This window comes from Callospermophilus lateralis, chromosome 1, assembly GCF_048772815.1.
Source record: "Callospermophilus lateralis isolate mCalLat2 chromosome 1, mCalLat2.hap1, whole genome shotgun sequence".
NCBI classification, from domain to species: domain Eukaryota; kingdom Metazoa; phylum Chordata; class Mammalia; order Rodentia; family Sciuridae; genus Callospermophilus; species Callospermophilus lateralis.
Genome location: NC_135305.1, coordinates 137414306 through 137441466, shown reverse-complemented (window position 1 = coordinate 137441466; position 27161 = coordinate 137414306). Strand labels below are relative to the sequence as shown.

The following is a 27161-nucleotide window of genomic DNA, read 5'->3' as shown; positions in this document are numbered from 1 at the left end:
ATTCTTGGCTTGTTTGCTTCTCCAGATTTAGCCCAAAGATAGTATGAGGAAACTCCACCATGACCCAAACCCTGGGAAGAAGGGACCATAGGGTGTACTCTGACCTACAGAGCACTCTTCTGAGCCATGTCTAATAGTGACCTATGTGTTAGGTACAGGCCCTAGGGTCAGGTTCGCCTGGTTGGGAGACTACATTTCCCTGAGAGTCATTGATACTTTTTTCTTTTAAAAAATGTTTGTTTATTTACTTGGTACCAGGGATTGAACCTAGGAGCACTTAACTACTAAGCCACATTCCCAGCCTTTTTTTTTTTTTTTGAGACAGGGTCTTGCTAAGTAGCTGAGGGCTTCCCTAAGTTGTTGAGGCTGGCTTTGAACTTGTGATTCTCCTTCCTCAGCCTCCTGAACTGCTGAGATTACAAGTATGCACCACCATGCCTAGCTGTTATTTTTTCCGTAATATATATATAGTGTTTAGATTTCATCTGCATTTTTTTCTTTAGTTTCTAAATTTTATTTTGTTTTAAATACCAGCAAAAACATTGCTTTATAGGGAGGTTTGAGGCAAGAGGATCACAAATTCAAGCCCAGCCTGGGCAACTTAGCAAGACTTTGTCTCAAAACTTAAAAAAGGGCTGGGGATGTAGCTTGGTGATAGAGTTTTTTTTTTAAATATAATTTTTTTAGTTGTTATGCGGTGCTGAGGGTTGAATCCAGTGCCTCACACATCCTAGGCAAGCACTCCTCCACTGAGCTACACCCTCAGCCCCAGTGGTGGAATTCTTGCCTAGTATGTGAGGCTCTGGGGAGCCCTAGCATTCACACATTAAAAAAAAAAAAAAAAAAATTCTGAAACTTTTTTTTCTTTATTTATTTTTTAGTTGTAGATGAACACAATACCTTTTCATTTATTTTTATGTGGTGCTGAGGATCGAACCCAGTACCTCACAAATGCTAGGCAATTGCTCTACCACTGAGACACAACCGTAGCCCAAAACTTTTTTCTTATGGCCTATAAAGCAAAGAAGGGGTTGGGAGTAGTGTCTTAAAACCAATATAGAGCTGGTTGTGGTAGTACACGCCTGTCATCCCAGTGGCTTGGAAGGATTGCAAGTTCAAAGTCAGCTTCAGCAGCTAAATGAGGCTCTAAAGAACTTAGAATTATCTCAAAATAAAAAATAAGGATGTGAGGGTGATCTGGCTGCAACATCTGTTACCCCATTGATTGCCAGGGTTGATTTGACTGATCTGGCTGGTTAGGTGGGTGCTCCCTTTCTCCCTCACCACTCTATGTGCATCTCTCCTGAAGCTGCACACTTGGTTGTAGGGGATGACTTTCCCTGATAGAGGAGGAATGTTCTTGTCAAGGGTATACAAGAAGCTGTGCTCTCATGCTGGAACCTCCAAACAAGCTCTCAAAATAAAAAATAAAAAGGGCTGAGGATGTGGCTCTGGGTTCAATTTCTGCTACCAAAAACAAAACAAAATAAATAAAATAAACCCTACCAATATAAAATTTTTTAAATAATTTTTTATTTATATATGACAGCAGAATGCATTATAATTCTTATTACACAAATAGAGCACAATTTTACATATCTCTGGTTGTATACAAAGTATATTTACTCAAAATGGATCAAGGACCTTGATATCAAATCAGAGACTATGCGTCTGATAGAAGAAAAAGTTGGTTCCGATCTACATATTGTGGGGTCGGGCTCCAAATTCCTTAATAGGACACCCATAGCACAAGAGTTAATAAAAAGAATCAACAAATGGGACTTACTTAAACTAAAAAGTTTTTTCTCAGCAAGAGAAACAATAAGAGAGGTAAACAGGGAGCCTACATCATGGGAACAAATTTTCACTCCTCACACTTCAGATAGAGCCCTGATATCCAGAGTATACAAAGAACTCAAAAAATTAAACAATAAGAAAACAAATAACCCAAGCAACAAATGGGCCAAAAACCTGAACAGACACTTCTCAGAGAAGGACATACAATCAATCAACAAGTACATGAAAAAATGCTCACCATCTCTAGCAGTCAGAGAAATGCAAATCAAAACCACCCTAAGATACCATCTCACTCCAGTAAGATTGGCAATCATTATGGAGTCAAACAACAAGTGCTGGCGAGGATGTGGGGAAAAGGGTATTCTTGTACATTGCTGGTGGTACTGCAAATTGGTGCGGCCAATATGAAAAGCAGTATGGAGATTCCTGGGAAAGCTGGGAATGGAACCACCATTTGATCCAGCTATTGCCCTTCTCGGACTATTCCCTGAAGACCTTAAAAGAGCGTACTACAAGGATACTGCCACATCGATATTCATAGCAGCACAATTCACAATAGCTAGACTGTGGAACCAACCCCGATGCCCCTTAATAGATGAATGGATAAAAAAAAATGTGGCATTTATACACAATGGAGTACTACGCAGCACTAAGAAATGACAAAATCATGAAATTTGCAGGGAAATGGATGGCATTAGAGCAGATTATGCTAAGTGAAGCTAGCCAATCCCTAAAAAACAAATGGCAAATGTCTTCTTTGATATAATGAGAGCAACTAAGGACAGAGCAGGGAGGAAGAGCAGGAGGTAAAGATTAACATTAAACAGAGTCATGAGGTGGGAGGGAAAGGGAGAGAAAAGGGAAATTGCATGGAAATGGAAGGAGACCCTCATTGTTATACAAAATTACAAAAAAGAGGTTGTGAGGGGAATGGGAAAAAAATAAGGAGAGAAATGAATTACAGTAGATGGGGTAGAGAGAGAAGATGGGAGGGGAGGGGAGGGGGGATAGTAGAGGATAGGAAAGGTAGCAGAATACAACAGTTACTATTATGGCATTATGTAAAAATGTGGATGTGTAACCGATGTGATTCTGCAATCTTTGTAATGTTTTGAATAACCAATAAAAAATATATAAATAAATAAAATAGTGAGAGCCAAAAAAAAAACAAAAACAAAGTATGTTTACACCAATTTGTGTCTTTATACATGTACTTTGGATAATGATGTCCATCACATTCCACCATCATTTCTAACCCCATACTTGCTCCCTTCCCTCCTACCCCTCTGCCCTATCTAGAGTTCCTCTATTCCTCCCACGCTCCCTCTCCCTACCCCACTATGAATCAGCCTCTTATATCAGAGAAAACATTTGGCATTTGGTTTTTTTGGGATTGGCTACTTTCACTTTGCATTATTTTCTCTAACTCCATTTACCTGCAAATGCCATGATTTTATTCTCTTTTATTGCTGAGTAATATTCCATTGTGTATATATGCCACTCTTTTTTTTTTTTTTTTTTTTTATCCATTCGTCTATTGAAGGGCATCTAGGTTGGTTCCACAGTTTAGCTATTGTGAATAGTGCTGCTATAAACATTGATTTGGTTGTGTCCCTATAGTATGCTATTTTTAAGTCCTTTGGGTATAGACCGAGGAGAGGGATAGCTGGGTCAAATGGTGGTTCCATTCCCGATTGTCCAGTTGCTTTCCATATTGGCTGCACCAATTTGCAGCCCCACCAGCAGTGTATGAGTGTGCATTTTTCCCCAAATCCTCTTCAACACTCATTGTTATTTGTATTCATAATGGCTGCCATTCTGACTGGAGTGAGATGAAATCTTAAAGTGGTTTTGATTTGCATTTCTCTAATTGTTAGTGATGATGAACATTTTTTCATGTATTTGTTGATTGATTGTATATCACTTTCTGAGAATTGTCTGTTCGGGTCCTTTGCCCATTTATTGATTGGGTTATTTGTTTTTTTGGTGCTTAGCTTTTTGAGTTTTTTATATACCCTAGAGTTTAGTGCTCTATCTGATGTGTGAGGGGTAAAGATTTGCTCCCAAGATGTAGGCTCTCTGTTCATCTTACAGAATGTTTCTTTTGCTGAGTAGAAACTTTTTAGTTTGAGTCCATCCCATTTATTGATTCTTGATTTTAATTTTTATGCTAAATGAGTCTTATTAAGGAAGTTGGGGCCTAATCCCACATGATGGAGATTAGGGCCTATTTTTTCTTCTATTAGATGCAGGGTCTCTGGTTTTACTCCTAGGTCCTTGATCCATTTTGAGTTGAGTTTTGTACATGGTGAGAGATAGGGGTTTAATTTCATTTTGTTAGATTTCCAGTTTTCCCAGCACCATTTATTGAAGAAGCTATCTTTTCTCCAATGCATATTTTTGGTGCCTTTGTCTAATATAAGATAATTGTAATTTTATGGGTTAGTCTCTGTCCTCTGTTCTGTACCATTGGTCTACCAATCTGTTTTGGTGCTAATTCCATATGCTGTTTTTGTTACTATTTCTCTGTAGTATACTTAAGGTCTGGTATAGTGATGACACATGCTTCACTCTTCCTGCTAAGGATTGCTTTAGCTATTCTGGGTCTCTTTATTTTTCCAGATGAATTTCATGATTGCTTTTTCTGTTTCTATGGGGAATGTCTTTGAGATTTTGATTGGAATTGCATTAAATCTGTATAGTGTTCAATATAAAATTTATTAATTTAGTGTTTTATAATGACATGTCACCTGGTCACTAGTAATACTGGTTGACAGATAATGCCATTTATTAGCAAAGCATACCTGGCCCCTGGGTTGCCTGTGGCCATGGTTGATCAGGCAGGAAAGAAATACAGTGTTCACCAGAAGTGGAGACGAGAGCTGAGACTAGAACTCCTATCTTGCATAGTCTTATTCCAGGCTCCTCATGCACTAATTCTTCATGTATAAGTTCCTACCTTACACCAAATGCTATCTTAGAATTAGCAGGGAGCAAGACATAGGAACTTAGATTCTCTGGAAAGACCCAGATATACAAATACACAACATAGAAAGTTTGATGTGCAGGAGGCTCCATGGTGACAGTACTAAGTATTTAAAAATAATTGCAGTATGTTCTCATCTTTCATGCAGGTCGTGGCCGCCCACCTACAGAGCCGCTGCCCGACGGCTGGATTATGACTTTTCATAACTCTGGAGTCCCCGTGTATCTGCACAGAGAGTCTCGGGTGGTCACCTGGTCCAGGCCCTATTTCTTGGGAACAGGAAGCATACGGGTAGGGGAGGCATCAGTTATGAATTAAGGGTGTTTGTATGACTGAAATGTGCCTGTCTGTAATGTTTTGTACTGAAGCCAAATGGAGGCTGGTGAAAGGCAACAGGTTTTCAGACTTTTGAGTTGTTCTTGTAACCTCTTACAAATTCGCTGTCCACAGAAACATGACCCTCCTCTGAGTAGCATTCCCTGTCTGCATTATAAGAAAATGAAGGACAATGAGGAACGGGAGCAGAGCAGTGAACTCACCCCCAGTGGGGAGGTGTCCCCTATCAAGCCCCTGAGCCGATCTACAGAACTGGAGTTCTCCCTGGAAGAGCCTGACCCCATGGGCGCAGACTCCGGGCCACCAGATGAGAAGGACCCACTAGGGGCTGAGGCAGCCCCTGGGGCCCTGGGGCAGGTGAAGGCCAAAGTTGAGGTGTGCAAAGATGAGTCAGTTGGTAAGTTTTCCTAGGGCATTTTCTTCCTTCCTTTCCACTTAGAATCCATCTGCAGGGGTGCTTCTACATCCCACCCCTACCCAGAGATCTTATTTCTCCCACCAAAAGCCATCGTTTCTTGTTCCTAGTTGCATCTATGTGTGTGTCTGCTCCAACATGACTGGAAAGGCCTGTCTCCCTGCTTTTGAGAGAACCTGCCTGAGTGTGGCATTGACAAGTTCCTGTGCTCAGGCTTTTCAGAATCTATATGGTTGAGGCTGCCATACAGGATGAGCAGCCCGTTTCTTCTGGTTACTTATATGATCTTTCCTGAATTCTTAGTTTTTTGGTAGAATGTGCTCTTGTGGTGGTGTTTGAATTTATCATTATGATCTCAGAATGGACCTTCAGTCCGTACTCTTCAATCCATATGTTTCTTAAATTTTGCAGTTGCTTTTTAGATACTTTTTGGTGTTTTCTAGTCTCTCCTCCACATCTTTTAGTTTAGTTCTGTCCCCTCAAGTAATAGACCTCTCTTTAGGGTGGCACATTTCTTTCAGCCTACCTGCTGAATCACTTCAAAGAGGACTTTGTTTTCAGCTTCTCCGTGTATTGCTGTACTGCCTATGCTATAACTCAGTTGAGTGTGAGGTGCCCTGGAAGAGGTGTGGGGAGGAGAAAACTGTTGCTGAGGTGGGGGAAGTAGACTGGGAAGAGGTCAAGTACAAAGGAAGTCAGATACTTTTCTTTTTCTTTCTTTTCTTTTTTTGAGGTGCTAGCAATCAAAAAGGGCCTTGTAACATGCTAGACCATGTATAAGGTGTACATGCTTGTACACCAGCTGAGTTATATCCCAGCCTTAGGTACTTATTTTGATAAAGGGAGAGAGAGATCTGAAGATTATGTCATTTTGTTTTTCTTTCTTTTAAGCTTTTTTTTTTTCTTCTCATTTTTCACATTCTTGTTTTTGCTGCAAATAAGATAAAAGGATATCCCAGGAATCTAACCACATGGGACCAGAATAAATGAATTGGTAGAGGGAAGAGGCTTGATTTCTCACTTTCTGTACACTTTGAAAGGGACAGGGAAAGGGAAATGGGTATCGTGTGGTCCAGGCTTATTTGACGAGTAGCCTTTTACTATCTTGTGTAAAAAAGGGAACATGACTCCTGCTTTCAAAGTTTAGTTGGATTCTCTGGTAAATCTTGCACAGATCTGGAGGAATTTCGAAACTACCTGGAGAAGCGTTTTGACTTTGAGCAAGTTACTGTGAAAAAATTTAGGACCTGGGCTGAGCGACGACAGTTCAACCGTGAGATGAAGCGGAAGCAGGCTGAGTCTGAGAGGCCAATCCTACCAGCCAATCAGAAACTCATCACTTTATCCGTGCAGGATGCACCTACAAAGAAAGGTGAATTGGGCTTATAAATGTCAACATCAGCACACATAGTATGTTTGTTTGTTTTAATTCCATTTGTTTAGTGTGTGTACTTTGTGAGTGAATTGCACTAAATTTAGAGCTTATGTTTATCCTCTGAATGCAGAGGTCTGCCACATTCACAGTGGTGGGCCCCTAATGAATGATTCAGTAATACAGATGGTGCCAGCTCCCTGAGTACTAGCTTGTGGTATCTCCTCACGCTGTTGCTGAGATGGTCCTTCTTGTCACAGAGTTTGTTATTAACCCCAACGGGAAATCCGAGGTCTGCATCCTTCACGAGTACATGCAGCGTGTCCTCAAAGTTCGCCCTGTTTATAATTTCTTTGAATGTGGTAAGTTTGACTTTCTCCATTTAATTCCTAAAGAATCATTTAAAGAATAATTGTCAACATCACTTTGGTATGGGCTAGGGAGGTGGCAGCTGAGTATTTGGAATGGAAGTACAAAGGAAAGTCAAAGAAGTGTATTGCAGATAGGTACTTTGTTTTCACAGAGATGAGGGTGAATGACTCTGTTTCCTTTCTCTAGTTCTTCTCATTTGCCTTGCTGTCTCTTGACTTTGTATTGTCTCAGAGCCTTGTGAGGAAGGCTTCTCTACTGTGCCTTGGGTCCTTTCCTGGTTCCTGATACCCCTAGTGGATGAATAGACCTTAGGCTGCCACATCCCACCAGCTATCTTGCATGATATCTTCCTCACATTTTTATGTAAATTAGCCTGTCTTTGGAAGTCAAAGCCTGGTTGTTTCTCTGGTTCACTGCATCCTGTGATTCCCCACTCCTAACAGTCCTGTGTTCCATCTTTCAGAGGCTTTATTCGTATTCCGGGAGGCTCTGCCTCTAGCTCCTGCTTCCCCTTTGACTCAGTCTCTCATGGTTCTCCATTTCTGTCAATTTTCCCATTTGTGCTGTCTGTTCCTGACCATCCTCATTCCTGTCTTTACACTTTAGGGATTCTGTGGTCTTTGCAGATGAGCGGACTTGCTCTCTGCAGAGATGGCTGTCAATGTGGGCAGATTGTGTGTGTACATACTTTATGTCTTGGCAAGTGTGTTTTAAAACAAGTAATTTTAACTTTAAGAGAACCCAAGTGAACCTTTTGGTGCCTCGGTGACCATTGATGGTGTGACTTATGGATCTGGAACTGCAAGCAGCAAAAAACTTGCGAAGAATAAAGCTGGTAATGTGTTTACTTCATTTTCCTGGAGACATATGATGCCTGCTGGGTTTGCCTTCACCTTGTTAAGGGAGGGATGTTAAGGGAGGGGCTGAGCAGTGGCAACAGGTATGGGTATGTGGGTGGGGCACATTGACATTATTTATGTAATCATCTACTTGATTTTTAATATTATATGTTCATTGGAGTAGACTCAAATAGGGTAAAGTATGAAACTTGAAAGTAGAACAGAAACTCCCTCTCTGCTAAATGACAGGTGGGCCAGTGTCTTCTGTGCTTGCCCTGGCCATGCACTGGTTAGAGTATACTTTAGAGCCAACTGGGCCATGCTGGGTGCATATTGTAGAACAAGTTTGTTTTGAAACTGAGCAAAATGTGGCATGTCAGTAAAGAGAAGAGGCGGATCAGCATGCTGCCACTATTCTCAAGTGGTTTTTACATTTTTGGGCCTATTTCCCGAGTTTTTTAGACAATATAGTAGGGACTAAGTGCTCATTACACACAGCTTATCTTATCTCTTGGAAAACTGGTGTTTACTAGTTGAAATCCATTGCTGTTTTGTACCATGTCCTTCCTATTCAATTCTATTACTGGCCCTCATAGTAGTTGGCATTCTTTTACTAAAGCCATTTTGCCTAATATTGTTTTATTTGGCCTCCTCTATGGAAGGTACACATAGCAGAATAATGTTGGTTGTCCTTCCCAGCCCTTAAATTCACAGGCGTATGCTTGAGGTTTCTCCCATTGTTATGTTGTCTCCCAGAGCAGGTCTGCCCTGTACAGAGCAGAAAGTGTGTACAGTTTCACTGGATTTCGGGGCAGTGAAAATCTTTTCTGCTTCTAGAACTCAAGAGTGTCCCTCTGTGTTGCTTTTTGGTGGTGGTGAATGCTGACAACAATGGGAAACCTTTCTGCATTGTGTTTACTGTCTGTTATTTCCTCTGCATGACTGATCCAAGGCTTACACTGTCCACTTCAGTCACGAGGAAGGCCTACTGTCAGTGTTAGAGAGATTCTACCTAAAACTGGTTTTACCAAGGTTTTGAGCATATAATCTACAAATGGGGCCTGGTGTAGAGGTGGAAATATTCTGGGGTTTGGTCTGGGCTGTCCCCTTGGCAGTGTCACTGTTTGCTGCCCAAGTGCTGGTATTTGCTTCTTCCACCCAGACTCTAGTACTAGATATCTGCATTGGAATGTCTTTTTTACTTATTTATTTTGCTGCGATGTCTTGTTGGCAATTGAACTTTGGCTGGGTCAGACTGAACCATCAGCACATGGGCTGTTATACTTACTTCTCCTCGCCAGTGGTGGGTAGCAGCCCTGTTCATGTGGGTGACATCCCCTTGCTCTGCCCTGTATATATTCTCTCCAGAATGTTCCTCAGATCTAGTTGCCTTTCCTTGCCCATGGCAGCCACTGCCCTGAACCCTGTTATGGATACCTGCAGTAGCCTGCTATCAGGCCTCTCTGTTGGCCCTCTCAAAGTTATATTTTCACACACCACCAGTGTAGTTCTAAAACACATCCGAACTCCTCCTTTGCCTGTGATGAGAACTTCATGGTAAAAGTATACGCACTTGGTATGGCTTGTGAAGCTTCTTGTAGCCTGTCCCATTATTGCCCTTCCTTAGGATGTGCTTTTTTTTCTTATCCTATCCTGACCCTGCCTCTAAAATGCTTCCCCAGGGCTCTTGCTTACACCTCTGAACTGTGGAGATGGGAACTAGCATAGGGCTCACTCTATAGGCCAGGCAGTGTACCTGGCTTCCCTTTTAGCTAGAGCCCCAGAAAGAGGGCTGTGTTTACTCTCTCACCCTTGGGCTTTTTCTTTTTATAGCCCGAGCCACACTGGAAATTCTTATTCCTGATTTTGTTAAACAGACCTCTGAGGAGAAGCCAAAAGACAGTGAAGAACTGGAGGTGAGTTCTTATGGTCCTGCTCTGTTCAGAGTTCTGGCTGCAGTGTAGCCACCTGCCCTATTGACCTGATCTGAGGCTTGCCCACAGGCCGTGCCCATGTCCTCTGTGCCCTGATTTAGTCATCCAGCCTCCAGGTTATTGTTCATACTTCATAAAAGAGAAAACTTGCTTGTCTTTTGTGCCAGCAGGGAAAAATTATCTTTTTTTTGTTGGAGATTTTTGTCCCTTTGTTTTGCCACATTGAGTGTACACCATAAATGTAGATCTGTGGTGGGAATGAACTTTTGAGGTAGAATCTATAAGATTTTGATTGTTCTTTATGTTTTAAGAACCGTTTAAATCTAGTTGTAAACTTTTTAGGGTGAATGTGATTTTATGGTTATTTTTAGCAAGGACTTTTCAAATTCTGAAGGATAGATTCTTTTTTTCATGACAGCTTTATTGAGATAATATATATACACTATAAAATTTTACCTTTCTTAAAAAAATATTTATTTTTTAATTGTAGTTGGACACAATACCTTTATTTTTTTTTTATTTTTATGTGGTGCTAAGGATTGAACCCAGTGCCTCACACATGCTATGCGAGTGCTCTACTGCTGAGCCACAACCCTAGCTCTATATTTACCTTTTAAAAAATAAAACTCAGTGGATTTTTGTATATTCAGTGTTGGACCACCATCACAACTGTTTAATTTTAGAATATTTTTATCACTCAAAAGAAACTCCAAACCTATTAGCAAGTCACTCCCTGTTCTTCTTGTTTTTCAGCCCCTGACAACCATTAATTTACTTTCTGATCTTGTAATTTTCTAGTTTCAGATATTTCATGTAAATGGAATCTTATCATATGTGGTCTTTTGTGACTGGTTTCTTTCACTATTATGCTGTATTGTTAGCTGTAGGTTATCAGAATGAGGATGCTTCCTTTTATTTCTGGTTGTGCTGAATTTTTTAATTATTTTGAGACAGAATCTCACTATGTTGTCCAGGTTGGACTTGGACTCCTAGGCTCAAGTGAGCAGTCTACCTCAGCCTCCAGAGTAGTTGGGATTATAAACTCCACCATGCGGCCAGTGCAATGGTTTCATTAATGAGGTTCTTGGCATAAAAGTTAGCTAGTGAGATCGAAATAAACACACAGACTCAGTTACCTTTTTCTATGACCAGGTCCGAGACGGCTCCCCTCTCTTGTTCCCACCTCTAACCGCCTGGCAGGGCAGCAAGGATTACTCAGGGCTAGCAGGAGAGAGAGAGAGAGAGAGAGAGAGAGAGAGAACGCCAGGGAGTAGCCTTTTATTGGGGAACAAGAAATCCAGGGGATAATTCCATCCAATGAAGGTTGAAGGGGGGCCGCACTCCAAGGTCAGGGTCAGTGATTGGGCCCCTCGGGGTCAGTGGTCAGTCACACCCCACACGGACGGGTTCTCTCAACAGGAGAGGGCCGGGAAAGCTCCGACACAGCCAGAGCACCTCAGACCCTAACCAGGAGTCACCCAGTCACGTGTGAGAATGGCTCCCGACAATAAACATGTGCCCACCACATCCAATTTTCTACTGAGTATTTTCTTTCTTTTTTTGGTGATGCTGGGGAATCAAACCAAAGGCCTTGTGCATGCTAGGCAGGTGCTTTACTGCTGAGCTATATCCCAAGTCCCTGCTGAGAATTTTTTGGAGTTTGTTAGATGCCTTTCTACTTCTATTGAGATAGGTGATCATCTGGTTTTATTTTTTATTTTATTATGGTTTATCTTAGTATGGTGTATTACATTGAGTTTTAGATATTAAACCAACTTTGTATTCTTGGTAAATTCCACTTTGTCGTACCATATAATCATTTTTACGTGTTGGCTGGACTTGGTTTGCTAGTATTTTGTAAAAGATTTTTGCATCTGTATTTAGAAGGAACATTGGTCTATAGTTTTCTTGTCATGTCTTTGTCTGGTGTACTTATCAGAGTAATATTTGCTTTCTGGAACAAGCTGAACTTGAGATCCTATTTCTTTTTTTTTTTTTTCCTGATTATATACAAAATGTATTCACACCAATTCTTGTCTTCATATGTATACTTTGGATAATAATGATCATCACATTCCACCATCATTTTTTTTTTTAAAGTAAAACTTTCTAATGTACCTTCTTTTACTATTTTTTTTAGATATTTTCCTGGTGGTTTTTCTAGGAATGCTATTAACATATAAACTTATTAAAACAGCTAGTTCAGGGGCTGGGGATGTGGCTCAAGCGGTAGCGCGATTGCCTGGCATGCGTGCGGCCCGGGTTCGATCCTCAGCACCACATACAAAACAAAGATGTTGTATCCGCCGATAACTAAAAAATAAATATTAAAAAATTCTCTCTCTCTCCTCTCTCCCCTCTCTCACTCTCTCTTTAAAAAAATAAAAAATAAAACAGCTAGTTCAGATTAATACCAACTTTAGTTGCATATAAAAATATGTTCCTATTGTAGTAGGTACTATGATTGAGCCCAGGACCTTGTGTTTACTCTCACCACTGAGCTACATCCCCAGCCCCTCTCCACCTTTTAAAAAAATTTTACTTTGAGACAGAGTCTTATAAATTGCCCTTGCTGGCCTTGATCTGAGCCTCCAGAGAACCCTGTATTGTAGATATACATCATCATGTCTAGCTTAGAACAAATTTCTTGCTTTTCAGTCTTTTGTCGTCCACTGCTCTCTGATTTTTGTGGTTTCTGAAGAGAAATGCTGGTAATCTTATTGAGGCTTGCTTGTATTTGCTGAATCCCTTTTTTTGCTGCTTAGAGATTCTCTTCTTTGACCTTCAGCAGATGTGTCTAGGTGTGGATTTCTTTAAGTTGAGCTTCTTTGATGCATAAATGAAAGTTTTTCATCCAACTTGGGAAGTTTCGGCCACTGTTTCCTCAAATATTCTTTTTGATGTTTTATTTCCCTGCTTTCTAGAACTCTAATCAATGTAAATTGTTATATCTAGTAGTAAATTATTCCACAGGTTTCTGAATCTATTTTTCTTCATTCCTTTTTTTCTTTCGGTTCTTCAGACTGGGTAATCTCAATTGACCTATTTGTAAGTTTGCTGATCTTTCTTCAGCCTGCCTGAATCTCCTGGGGAACTTCTCTAGTGACTATTTTATAATTCTCTCTCTCTCACTCTCTCTCTCTTTTAGCAGTGTTGGGGATTGAACCCAGGCAGGGCATGATGCTGTGCAAGCGCTTAGCCATTGTGCTACACCTCCAGTTTCTCTTTATTGATATTCTGTATTTTGCAACATATTCCTATTTATTTATTTATTTATTTTAGTTGTAGTTGGACACAATATTTGATTGATTTATATGTGGTGCTGAGGATCGAACCCAGGACCCCACACATGCCAGGCAAGTGCTCTGCCACTGAGCCACAACGCCAGCCCCATTGCAACATATTCTTAAATTGCCCCCATTTTTTTCAGCATTCTTCTACAAGCTTTATTAATATTTCATCTGTGTTTTACCATAATATTGCTATTTTACAGATCAAAAAACTAAAAATTTAAGCTGATTATAGTACCGCAGTAATCCCAGAGGATGAGAGGCTGAGGCATGAGGATCTCCAGTTTAAGGCCAGCCTTAGCAACTTAGTGAGACCCTAAGCAATTTAGGGAGATCCTGCTTCAAAATAAAGAAAATAAATAAAAAGGGCTGGGGATGTTGCTCAGTGGTTAAGCACCCCCTGGGTTCAATCTGCAGTATCTCCCCTGCCCAACAACAACAACAACAAAAAAAAAAACAAATAAATAAATAAAATTTTTAGCGAAATTAAGTAACTTGACCAAGGTTATACAGCTAGAAAGAAAACCAATATTCAGATGCAGACTACAAGAACTCTTTGCCTAATGAGTCTTCCTTTTCTTTCTTTCTTTCTTTTTTTTTTTTTAACAATACTGAAACTCAGAGGTACTTTAATACCGAGTCATATCTGTAGTTCTTTTTATTTTTATTTAAATTTTTTTTATTTTTTTATTTTTTGATACTTGGGATTGAACTCAGTGGGGTCACTCAACCACTAAGTCACTATTTTGTATTTTATTTAGAGACAGGGTCTCACTGAGTTGCTCAGCACCTTGCCGTTGCTGAGACAAGCTTTGAACTTGCGATCTTCCTGCCTCGGCCTCCTGAGCCATTGGGATTACAGGCGTGTGCCACTGTGCTGGCTTAGTTCTTTTTATTTGTTCTAATTAGTTATACATGACAGTAGAATGCATTTTGACACATCATACATAAATGGAGTATAACTTCTCATTCTTGTTGTACATGTTGTAGAATCATCTCTTATATGTACATTGTGTAATAATGTCTGATTCATTCTACCCCCATACCCTCTCCCCTGCCTTTATTCCCCTTTGCCTAATCCAAAGTTCCTCTATTTTTCCTTAGCACCACCCCCCACCACCGTTGTGAGTTAGCATCTGCATATCAGAGAAAACATTCGGTCTTCATTTTTTGGGATTGACTTATTTCGCTTATGATATATTCTCCAGGTCCATCTTTAATTCTTTAGACAGGATTTCTTTTAGTTTGAATGAGTTTTTTATAGGTGATTTAAAGTCTTTGTCTGGTAATTTCCAACTTTCTTAGGGATAGTTTGTATTAACTCCCCCCCGCCACTGCCCCAACATGTGGACTATATGTACTTTATTGTTTTTTTTGCATGTCTGGCCATTTAAAATAATATGTGGCAACTCTGAAAATCAGATTCCTTCCCCTCCCCAAAGTTTATTGTTTATGCTGTTTATTATTGTTGCTATCTATTTAGTGACCATATTAGTTTGCTAGGACTACTGTAACAAAATATAACAAAATAGGTGACTTAAACAACAATAATTTATTGTCTCATAGTTCTGGAGGCTAGAAGTCCAAAATCAAAATGTCAGACCAGTTAGTTCCTTCAAGGGCTGTGAGGGAAGGCCTCTCTTTTGGTTTGGAGATGGCTGTCTTCATGTTCATGCCTTTCTCCTTGGAGGCATGTTTGTCTCTAAATAAGGACACAAGTCATATTGGATTAGGCTTACCCTAGTGACCTTGTTTTGTATCACATGATTGATTACCTCTGTAAAGACCCTATCTTTAAGTGTCTGGAATTGTGGCTCAGTGGCAGAGTGCTTGCCTAGCATGTGTGAGGCTCTGGGTTTGAATCTGAGCACCACGTATCAATAAATAAAATAAAGCTCCATTGACAACTAACTATATATATATATATATATATATTTTTTTTTTTTTTTTTTTTTTTAAAATATTTATTTTTTAGTTTTTGGCGGACACAACATCCTTGTTTTGTATGTGGGTCTGAGGATCGACCCCGGGTCGCACGCATGCCAGGCCAGCGCGCTACTGCTTGAGCCACATCCCCAGCCCCTAAAAAAATATTTTTAAAAAACCCTATCTTTAAATACATTCACATTATGAGATACTAAGAGTAAGGACTCCAACATGAACATTTTGGGGGGAGACAATTCAACCTGTAATTATAATGACTTTCCCAGACTAACTTTGAGAAGTCTTTTTAACATGTGCCTAACAAGTGAGTCACTGTTGCATTAGCTTAGTGGTCAATTGATGATTGGACAGAGATTTCCTTAAACTGTCCAGACCAGTAAGTCTCCCATCCTATGCCGAGGGGCTCTATTTGCTTGTTGGGGCCTCCACTGTGGTGCTGCAGGGATTGGCAGCTCTTCAGTAGCCTTTCCTTCCACTCACGCACAACCTTCAAACCTCCTAAATGGAGCAGTTAAGGCTTTCTCAGGTCTTTTCTGTGCCATCTAGATTCCTAGACATTGAAAAGCTTTTCAAAGTTCTATATGAACACCTCATTCCCCAGCTTTTCCTTATAAGATTTTTGGCCAACTTCTCATTTGCACTACTAGTAGCACAGCCTCAAGCAACTGTAGTATGAGGCTGTTATCACTGATTACTTTTGCCAAAATGCCCTCTGGAACTGGGCTATTTTTCCTCAGCGAGCTCTAAGTCAGGGCAAACAGAAAAGTCCTGCCATGAGGCTTTTCCAGAGAGCTGCTAGATAGGCAAAAGAGTGACAGTTCTCTGGGGTTAAGGTCTTGGGAACACATTCTGCCTTCAGTGGCTGCCACAGAATTGGTGTGAGTGGATGGGAAAGGGCAGGTTAAAGGGCCATAGAGTTCGCTGTTCTTACCAACATTTAACTGCTTTTCTTGAATAAACACTCCTTAGATTGTTGAAAGCCTTTGTTAAGTTTCAGAGTTCTGCAAAAGTTGATTTAACAATTTTTGCTAGTGTTCTTTTGTGGAGGAGCAGATTTTGAAGATCATTATTTCACCATTTCAAAAGTGCTTTAGGATGCATTAAAATTTCTTTTTATCTTTGTGAACTGATTAATATAAATATGTAGTGTTAAATTGTTCTTAAGTTTCTAAATGTTTTTTGTACTTTATGAAACTTATTTTGTCATGGATGGTCCACAAATAGATGCCATTCTGCGTAGGTACAGTCTTATCAAAAGACAAAATTGCAACAAACTTAGTTTAGAGATCTTTTTTTTTTTTTAAAAAAGAGAGAGAGAGAGAGAGGAGAGAGAGAGAATTTTTTTTTTTTTTAATATTTATTTTTTAGTTATCGGCGGACGCAACATCTTTGTTTGTACGTGGTGCTGAGACTCGAACCCGGGCCGCACGCATGCCAGGCGAGCGCGCTACCACTTGAGCCACATCCCCAGCCCCGAGTTTAGAGATCTTAATTGGTTTTATTTGCAATTCTATATTTGGGCAATTTGTAATTCCATATAGAGTGAGTGGTCTGATTGGCTGAGCAGAGGTATTTGGTTTTATAGAGAGGGACTGAAGAAAGACGGAACAAAGAACAAAAAGTAGATTGGTTATTTTGAATTTACTTTCCTTATTAGAAGAATAGAAAAAATAATTTTTGTGGGGGTGGGGGGTACTGGGGACTGAACCCAGGGGTACTTAACCATGGAGCCATATCCCCAACCCTTTTTTATAGTTTATTTAGAGACAGGGTCTTACTGAGTTGCTTAGGGCCTTGAAGCTAGGGCTTTGAACTCATGATCCTCTTGCCTTAGCCTCCTTAGTTGCTGGGATTATAGGGTGTACCACTGCACTCTGGCCTGATTTCTTGGAAGGTCAGATAACAATTTAGTTTTGTTGCTAATTTTTGGTCCCAAACTGGAGGTCCTTTTCTCCTCTCAGAATTGTGGACCCAATGATAAGACCAAGTTCTAACTTAGCAGTGAAGGAAGATTTATTGTTAACTAAGATAATAGGAGAAATAGGGAGAAAGGCTCACCGACCCACTTCTGAGATTATTTTATATAAATATGAAGAAATGAGGGAGAGGTTAGGTTAATTATATTCATGTCTTTTCTGTGAATGGACAGAGAATTTTTAGGAATTTGGGTGTCACCTCTTTTTATTCCTTTTATGGTTCTTTCCTGTCCTTGTCATGGCAGTTGTCAACTGTTATGGTATTGTCGTTTATCATGCAGATAGAATTACATGAAGTTAAAATGTTTGGCAGTCAACTCTGGCAACTATCTTAGAATCAATCAATTTTGGGTAGCCTACCTGAATGGGTACTACTTCTAGCTTAAGGGCATGTCTTCAAAGACAAACAAGATTAGGGCAGAATTCTTAGTGAGAACTTAAGCAACTTAGCAAGACCCTTTCTCAAAATAAAAAAAATAACCCTAGGTTCAATCTCTGATTAAAAAAACCCAAAAAAATTAGGACAGGACTAGGTCCCCTAACATACAAGATTAGAATGGGGTAAGAGTTTTGGTTTGGAAACATAGAACTTTATATCATTGGATGGACTACATTTTGATTTTTAGTCTTTTTTTCTGGTGGGGGGTGGTGTCTTAAACTTAGTCCAAAACATCCTGTAATTCTTTTTTGACCAAGGATTGAACCCAGGGATGCTTAACTACTGAGCCACATCCCCAGCCCCCCCCCCCTTTTTTTTTAAATATATTTTGAGACAGGATCTCACTAACTTGTTAAGTTGCTGAGACTGGCTTTGAACTCTTGATCCTCCTGCCTCAGCTTCCTGAGCCTCTGGAATTACAAAGAGATTCCACTATTCCTGGGGCATCCTGTAATTTTTTAACTGTCTCCAAGTACTAAACTTCTCCAGTGAAAGTTGCATTTCAGCTTATTTTCTGAATGACTCAACTATGGGGAAAATGGTTTTTCAGGGCAGCCTTCTGAATAATGTCTGCTAAGACTCCCTTGCGGCCATTTGCACTCTCAGGACAGGATATGAGGTTGATGGCACTTAGCCATGTAGGGTTCACAGCACCATCCTGAATGGTGACTCTGCCTGTCCTGTGATAATAGGGAATTCTGTGTGTATGTGTGTGCATGCGTGCGTGCGCGTGCACAAAAGTACGAGTAAGTGACTGGGTTCTGGTACTGGGGATGGTCCAGCTGTAAGTTAGTTTCTCAGCATATACTCTGGGACTTGTCTGGGAAGTGGACCAGAGACTGTACTGGAAAGTAGCTCTAGAAAGAGATTTTCCTAGGTGAAGAAGAACATGTAGGGGAGGGGTGCTGCTCAAGTAGCTTCAATTAGGTTTGGAAATCCCCCAAATCTCCCCTTGTGTGGAGTCTTCTCCACAGCAGTCTTCCAGTTATCTGAAACCAACTGTGTGTCTGATAATTCATTCTGACACTGTCTACTTTGAGTTAATGTCAGATCTTACAAGGTAAAGAAAGAGCTCAGTCTCACAAGGCTCATCTCACAAATGGGGGACCCCTGGCTACTGACATTCCTACTCGGCCAGCTACAAATTTGGGGATTCCCACATGCTCCTGTCAAGTTCATTAGTTTTCTAGAATGACTTCCAGAACTCAGGAAAACATTTTTCTTATTACATTTGTTATTAAAGTATAAATGGGTGGCCAGAAGAAAAGTTACATATGGTGAAGTTTGGAAGGATCCTAAGTGCAAGAACATTTATGTCTGGGGAGTTGGGGTGTACTGCCCTTCTGTCATGTGATGTGTTCATAAAACAGGGAGCTCCCTGAATATCCATCTAGAAATTTTATGACTCAGTCTCTAGCCATCCTCCTCTCCCACTGTGGTCAGGGTTAGGGTTGAAAGTTCCTACCCTCTAATCTCATGTTTGATCTTTCTGGGTACCAGCCCCAATATTGATATTCTAAAAGAACTCCTTTATCTATCTCATTAGCATAAGCTTGGATATGATGGTGTAGGTTGTTTTATTTTGGGGTGGTTTTTGTTGTTGTTCTGGAATTTAACCCAGACCCTTACCTTGCCTTGCCACTTGGCCTTTACCACTGAGCTATATCCCTAGGTCCTACTGGGTCATTTTGAATAATAAAAGATACTGGCATCACTCAGGAATACCTCAGGTTTTAGGAGCTATGTGCTCAGGATTGGAGACCATACAAGATGTATTTTTATTATACCACGCCTTAGTATAAGAGATACTTTTATATAGTGTCCCAGGTGCTCTGGAGAAGTTTTTTGATCCTTCTAACTTATTGCATGTATGTGTCTCTGTAGTTTCATATTTCTCTTGTCAGAGGAGAAAGTAGCTTTTCCTTCAGCAGGGTGGATATTTGAATAGTACATGCCTGACTGAAAGGGATGGCCATTCTGTTTCTAGAAAGTCACCTGGGATCTGGCAATTTTTTATGCTTATGAGGCTCTTTCGGTTGGAGTGGTCAGAATTGTGCAACTCTTCTCCAGGCCTTCCTGGCAGAGTTGTGGAGATTTTGGAATAGTATCCTCTCCTTGAGTGGCCTGGGGAAGGGCTGCTTTGGGAGCCCTCAGGTGATGCTTGTCAGGTACAGTGATCTCAGAGTCTACCAGGAGGGCCTGAGTCCCTGTGCCACCACAGAGTAGAGAACCTTGGCATAAAGTGTGTGAATTGCATGATTAAAATGAGGAAACTTGAGGAACAGAATTGTCACCATTTATTTTCGTGAAACTTTTGATCCCTTCATCACATTTTGTTGCTAGCTGTGGGTTAGCAACATGATTCATAGTTGTTTGAGAATTTAGGTATTAGTGACCAGATATGTCTCTTTAATTTTTTCAACTTACTTTTTTATTATTATAAAGTTAAATACACTTTTTGGTGTAATTCTAGGAGTTTTGACAAGTGCATAGAATCATACAATCAGTACCACAATTAATATAGAATATTTCCCTCGCTTCCCACATATTCTCTCAAGCTGTCTCTTTGTAGTCAAACTCCTAATTTGTATTTGCCGAATGGTACTAGAATTTTCTCTATAGTTTTGCCAGTTCCAGAATTTCCTATCAATGGAGCCAGTGATAGCCTTTGAACCTGGCTTCTGTGACTTGGCATATTTATCCATGTTGATGCATATGTCTTTAGGCCTTTTGTTCTGCTGAGTAGTCGCTACCAGATGGTTGAGCTACAGTGTCACTCCATTCTTACATGAGGGTCACTGATGCATTTCCAGTGTTTCATTGGCAATAAAGTTGCTCTGAGGCTGCCATGAGGATAATGTGATCCTTGGGATTGATTTCTCTTAGGTAAATACCTACGATGGGATTGCTGGGCCAGATGACAGTTGTGGTTAACTTGGATTGCCCTGGTGCCTTTCTTACTAATTTGGTGGCTATGAACTGTGTGTGTCTGTCCCTTCAGCGAAACCACATTACCTTGATATCTTTAGATGGTATAAATCCTCTGGCTTTGTTTTTTTCAAAGAATATTTTTGCTACTTCAGCTCCTTTGTCTTTTTATTAAAATCTGCTAGTAGGATTTAAAAACAGTATGTTGATTCCTATTAAATTTTTTGATTGGACTAGTGCTGAATCTGTAGATTTAATTTGAGGAGAATTGACATCCCAACAATATTGAGTCTTTTAAATTATAAATGGTCTAACTCTTCATTTATTTACATGTTCTTTGATGTTTTTCATCAATGGTTGGTAGTTTTCAGCACACAAATTTTGCTTATTTCATTTTTTGACACTATTATGAGTAGTACTTTGGTTCCAATTATTCATTGCTAGAATGTAGAGAAAATTTATTATTTATATATTGACTTGTGTCCTGTCATTTTGCTAACTTATTAGGTTTGGTAGTTTTTCTGTAGATTTTTAAAAATTTTCTATGTATCGAGTCATGTAAACTATAAGTAAAGATGTGTGGTTTCTGTCTTTCCAACCTGGATATCTTTTTTTTTTTTTTTTTTTCATGTTCTTACCTAACTGCCTTGGCTAAAGCCATTTTTGAATAGAAGTGATGAAAACAGACATCCTGTTCCTCATCTCGGGAAGCATCTATCTCTCACTGTTGAATGTAATGTGAGCTATGGGTTTTTTGTAGGTGCCCCTTATCAGTTTGAAAAAGGTCTTCTCTGTTCCTGGTTTGTTCCTGTTTTTATCATGAAAGTTTGTTGGATTTTTTCCAAAAGTCTTCTGTATCTATTGACTTCATCATTTGATTTTCTTCTTAATTTGTCAATATAGTTAATTATGTGATTTAAAAAAAAAAAATTCTTGGGATAAGTCCTACTTGGGTACTACACACACACACACACACACACACACAGTCTATATCCCATATATATGTATGTTTATGTATCCTTTTTTCTATGTGAATGGTTTCCATTTGCTAAGTACTATTTAGAATTTTTGCATATGTGTTTGTGAGAGATATTTTATAGTTTTTTTTTTTTTGTGTGTGTGTGCGCGCACGCTTGCACACACACATGTGCACCCACAGTCATTGCCTGGTGGTAATGTCATGGTATTAATGTTTCATAAAATGAGTTGGGAAGTGTCCTCCTTGAGTTTTTTAATAGAATTGTTGTTGTTTTTTTCTTACTCAGTAGTCATCACCAAAGAAGCCCTCTGGACCTGGTGTTTTCCTTGTGGGAAAGTTTGTAATTACAGAGTTGATTTCTTGAATAGCTACGGGGCTAATCAGACTATTTTGATGGCTTGTGACCTTTAAAGTGCTGGTCTGTGTTGTCTAGACAGGAGTTAATGGACATTAGGCTATCCATGTGTTCCTCATGGTTCTTTACTGTCCACAAAGCACTGATCAGTTGGGTTTGTCCTAGGCTGTTTGTCAACAGTGATTGTCTATAGGTCACTTTTGCAATTTTGTCTTCTTTCCCCAGCTGGAGCTTCCACACTTCCTTGGCAGGTTAACCCTCAACATGTGTGGCCTGTGGCAACTTGCTCTGTATTTTCATGGCATGGCTCTTTTACAGAGACTAATGTCTTTGTGCTTCTGAGCTTGTGCTCTCTAGCATACATGCTGGCTGGGCTCTGCCAGGGAGGAGTCTGGAGCCAGAGGGTAGGCAGCCTATCTGCCCAGCCCTGACACTGGCCCCACAGCCCAGGTGCTGACCTGTGGTTAGATCGTGTGTCCTGACAGCTGAGAGCACCACACATTGCTAATTGGTTGGCACCTTGCCAGCCCTTGCTGATGGTTCCAGGGCCTGACGTCCTGGTGAGTGACTTTCCCACACTGATGCGGGCACTTGAGAGTAGAGGCGTCTCTTGGCAACCTGTTTGAAGACAACAGCCAAACCATGGCAGTTGGAGTTCCTGCTCACCATCCTCTGCAGTCCTCTTCAGAGATGCATCTTCCCTCCTCTGTGCAGTCCATGGTGAGTCTGCTTCCTCGCCAGAATAGAGCGAGGGCAGAGGAGCCTATGTCAGTGTGGAGAAGTTCTGGCACACCTTGGGACCTGCACAGCAAGGCATTTACGATGAGTCTCAGCTTCTTCATGTGTCTCCAGGCCCCAAGTATTTTTCCCATCCATGGCTCTAGGCCTCTCTAGCCCCCTTCAGACCCAGTTGGTTGGGGAAGCTCTGTAAGGGCTGTGGGCTCCTGGTGGACTCCCTCTGGCTGGTGAGCCCCACTGTTTCTTGTCTGTTTTAATCTCTTCATGCGTGTTTATTGTCAAGTGGGTAAAGCTAACCTTTGCTCAGAATCTCAGGGGGACCCTGTTCTGGGTTGCATTGTGTCCTCTAAAAAGCCATTAGCACTTCATGCTAATCTCTAATACTTCAGAATGTGACCTTATTTGCAAACAGGGTTTCAGATATTGTTAGTTAACATGTGGTCATAGTGTGGCAGGGTGGTTGTGACTGGCAGTCTTATAAGAAATAAGAGAGGGAGAAAACACCAAGTGAAGATTGGACTGGTGCTGCTACAAGCCCTGGGAGCCTGGACCACCAGAAGCTGGAAGAGGCAAGGAAGGATTCCCTAGAGCCTCCAGAGAGAACTGACTTTGAATTTTTTTTTTTTTTTTTTTTAACTTTTGACCTTCAGAATTGTTAGACAATAAACTTCTGTTTTTTTTAAAGCCACCCACTTTGCTGTTCAGTCATGTGTTAATAAGGACACATTCTGAGGAATGTGTCATTAGGTGATTTTATTGTACGAACATCAGTGTGTGCTACATTAAGATGGCTATGATGCCACTAGGTGATAGAATCTTGTGCCTATTATTGGCATGTTTGTTCTCATTGGTGCATTTCCTTGCTTTATTACTGCAGCTCCTTCTAGATAGGTGGTCTGTGTGCCAGAATGGGCTGGACAGCATTTTCCATTCATCTGATACTGGGTTAGCCAGAGAGTGAGAAAAGGAAAGGCAAGGTCAGGTGTGAACTCTGTCCCTGTGGCCAGTGCACGGCTGGTCTTATACACTTCATAGTTGCCTGCTTCCCTATGACTTGTTGTGCAGAATTTTGCTTTTTCCCTTTGGTGATTATCTTGGTTCCCTGTTAACCCTTCTTGCCTTTTCTGTTCTTTGATTTAATTGATCTGATTGTGTAGGCAGGGCAACGACATAGTTGGAGAATACAGCCAGGCCAAGCCCAACCCTTCCTGGCTTTCTCAGACTGGTGTCTTTGTGAAACTTTAGCTCTCGGAGAGCCAGCTTTAATATGTCTGGCTTCCTTTCTCCTACAGTCTGAATTATGAGAATGTTAAAGGATCTCTTGGAAGATGGTTTATCATTAATTTCTGTTGAGTTGTTCATAGTTAATCAGAATCAGATTGAGAAGAGATGTTCCAGATCTTCTGTGTGCTCAGGCTTTTTGTCATGCCATGCTTAGGGGAGTGGCTGAGGACATGGGCAGCTGGTCAGTGAGGTATAGAGTCACTGGTCCTCCACAACTGGCAGATTTCTAGCAGGTCTGTAGGGGGTGTAAGTGAGGTAACAAGAAAAGACATCTAAGCATCTGGGGGAAATTAACAGCATGGGGCCACTTCTGAGGCTGTGGATTTGGCCAGGACTAATGAGCATCTATCTGCTTTGTGTTGTAGTATTTTAACCACATCAGTATCGAGGACTCGAGGGTCTACGAGTTGACCAGCAAAGCTGGGCTGTTGTCTCCATATCAGATTCTCCACGAGTGCCTTAAAAGGTAGGGTGGGAGGTACTTTTTGTCCTCAATCAGGTCATGGGAGCTCCTGGGCATCCCATGTGCTTGCTGGCTATTTGGGGTGAAGTCACTGCCAGTTTTCCCTGGGTTCACAGGAACCCTTTACCCATGGATGTCAGGCAGAGCCCCATGGGATTAAATTAGGTGCATGGAGAAGTTTATTTTTGTCAGTTAGGAACCACTTTGGGGAGAGGTTGGCCTTTTCTTCAGTCTTTAACAGGCGTTTCCAAAGAGCTCTCCTCCCCAGAAGCTGCCATTTTGTCCCTACAGTTGATACCCCTTGTTGTCTTTGTTTTCTCTTGAAGAAACCATGGAATGGGTGACACATCCATCAAGTTTGAAGTGGTTCCTGGGAAAAACCAGAAGAGTGAATATGTCATGGCATGTGGCAAGCACACAGTGCGCGGATGGTGTAAGGCCTTTTTTCCCCTGCTTCCCACATAGGCTGATATGTTTTCAGATAACTGCTGGGGAATGATGCCAGGTTGTGTGGTCTTATCCTCCTTTCTACATGGCTTGGCCCCTCTGTCATTGCCCTGATATCAGTCCTGAGCCGCAGCTGTTCATGTTGGCTGCACATATTTGCCTGAGGTTGGACTGGTGGCTGTCCTGCCTGTGTGTCTTCCTTTTCTACTCCTCTCTTCATCTAGCCCCTATCCATGTGGTGGGAGAAGGGACCAAACTTTTGGAGCAGCAGGCAGAGGTTCCCATCTACTAGCTGGCTACCACCTACCCCACTGTATTCTGATCTCTGTGGGTACTACCTGTAGTCTGCTCACTTTGCATCTTTTTTTTTTTTTTTTTTTTTGGTGTGGTACTGGGGATTGGATTCCCAAGGGCCTTCTACCACTGAGCTTCATCCCCAGCTCTTTTCATATTTTATTTTGAGACAGGCTGTCATCAAGTTGTCTTGAACTTGCAGTCTTCCTGCCTTAGCCTCCTGAGTTTCTGGGATTGTAGGCATGTGTCATTATACCTGGTTCTGAAGTAACCAGTTTTCAAAGCTAATTTAAGCTGGGCATGGTGACACACCCCTGTAGTCTTAGTTACTAGGGAGACTGATCGGCTAGAATTGCTTGAGGCCATGAGTTTTGAGGCCAGTCTGGGCAATATAGTGAGATCCCATCTTAAAAACCAAACAAAGCAAAATAAAAACATCTAACTAATTGTAAAAGAAAACTATTATAAACACAAATTAATTTTATATGAATTAGAAGTAGTATACAGTGGTCTCAGAAATTACAGAACCACATTTAAACCCATGTGTGCCCTGCTGCCTCTGGGATTTCCCTGTACCCTGCAGAATGTAGTCACCACTGAGACAGGCCCTGAGCAGGCTGGGTAGGCATGAGCCACTTGGTTAAGCTGTTGGGAAGTATCATTGATCTGTCTGGAAGGCCTAGGAAAGGCCTTTTGCTGGATCTCCACCCCACAGCACCTTCCCTCAAGGAGCAGCATGCTTGCAAGGTAGGTTGCTGCTAATCTGTTTGTCAGGGAGTAGGGTGGAGGATGGAGACTTCTCAGCTGCCTGGCCTGGGTACACACCCTTACCTGGATTGTCTGAGGTCATACTCTAGGCAGTGGCTATTGCTTGGTCACAGGACTATGACTCTTGGGTACCCAGAAGTGGAACATTGCCTACTGTCCTATAGAATGCTCCAGCTGGCCCCTAGGGAAGTGTGGAGGATCAGTGACTTCTATTTGTGTTAAGTGGCCACGTGAACACTGGGTGTTTCACATCCAGATTCCCTCTCTTTACCTTTGCTCTTCCTCTTAACAGGTAAGAATAAGAGAGTTGGGAAACAGTTAGCGTCTCAGAAAATCCTTCAGCTGCTGCACCCACATGTCAAGAACTGGGGGTCTTTACTTCGCATGTATGGTCGTGAAAGCAGCAAAATGGTCAAACAGGTAACTGGACCCCTTGTCAGATCCTAGGGTAATTCCTCTGCCTGCTTCTTTGCCTCATGCCCTAGAGCTTGCATCTGGGGTCACAGTTTGGCAGCACTGCTCTTGCTCATGACTGCCTCTCTGCTGTGTCATGCCTGTGACCATATGGGTAGGAAGTGGGGTCATCTAAGCCATCTTCAGGGGACATGGGCTGAGCCTCGCTTTGTGGCTTTGGGGGAGGTGACTGGAGTGAGAGACAAGGCTACAAGTCCAGGGCATAAGATGTAGACCATGCCCCATTGCTGTGAGAGCCAGGCCCTCAGCCCTTCCCAGGGTAGTGTCCTCTTGTGCTTAGTTCAGAACTTCCAGCACCCTGAAGAATGTATGTGTCATGTGTTTCGTTTCTTTAGTTTTTGCCAAGATTTTAAAATTTAAAACAGTGCCCAAACCTAAGGGGTGGAGGGAGGTACTGGGAGGCGAGTGTTGACATTTTCTATTTTTACACCTGATGTTTACAGAAACCATCAGGGTTGTCAGAATCCCATTTAGTTAAGGGGTAGTGGGTTGGTGGCTGCAGGTAGGATGACCCTGAGGGTGGTGTTGAGTCTTCATGCCACCCTTCCTTGGACTGAATCAGCAGCTGGGAACAACACAGGAACCTTGAGACCATGGTCTTGGTCCTGTCCTTGCTCTGGTCATGACAAGGCAGAGTCCAAGAATTACATGGATGCATTAATGACCTAAAGGATATCTGATTATTTTGTATCCCCCCTACCCACCACCTGTGGTGCTCAAACCTAGGGCCT

The 27161-nt window shown here is 41.3% G+C and overlaps 1 protein-coding gene across 4 annotated transcripts in view; it reads left to right on the top strand.

Annotated features, from left to right (window-relative positions):
• The window catches only part of Dgcr8 (DGCR8 microprocessor complex subunit), a 39169-nt gene that overhangs the window by 8175 nt on the left and 3833 nt on the right, over positions 1-27161 (top strand). For all 4 annotated transcript variants that reach the window (XM_076855991.1, XM_076856103.1, XM_076856162.1 and 1 more), the window contains 9 exons: positions 4932-5074; positions 5234-5516; positions 6709-6906; positions 7167-7268; positions 8015-8113; positions 9951-10033; positions 24350-24450; positions 24774-24880; positions 26249-26376. In XM_076855991.1, the coding sequence (XP_076712106.1) occupies positions 4932-5074; positions 5234-5516; positions 6709-6906; positions 7167-7268; positions 8015-8113; positions 9951-10033; positions 24350-24450; positions 24774-24880; positions 26249-26376 (1244 nt within the window). The remainder of the gene's footprint in view (positions 1-4931; positions 5075-5233; positions 5517-6708; positions 6907-7166; positions 7269-8014; positions 8114-9950; positions 10034-24349; positions 24451-24773; positions 24881-26248; positions 26377-27161) is intronic.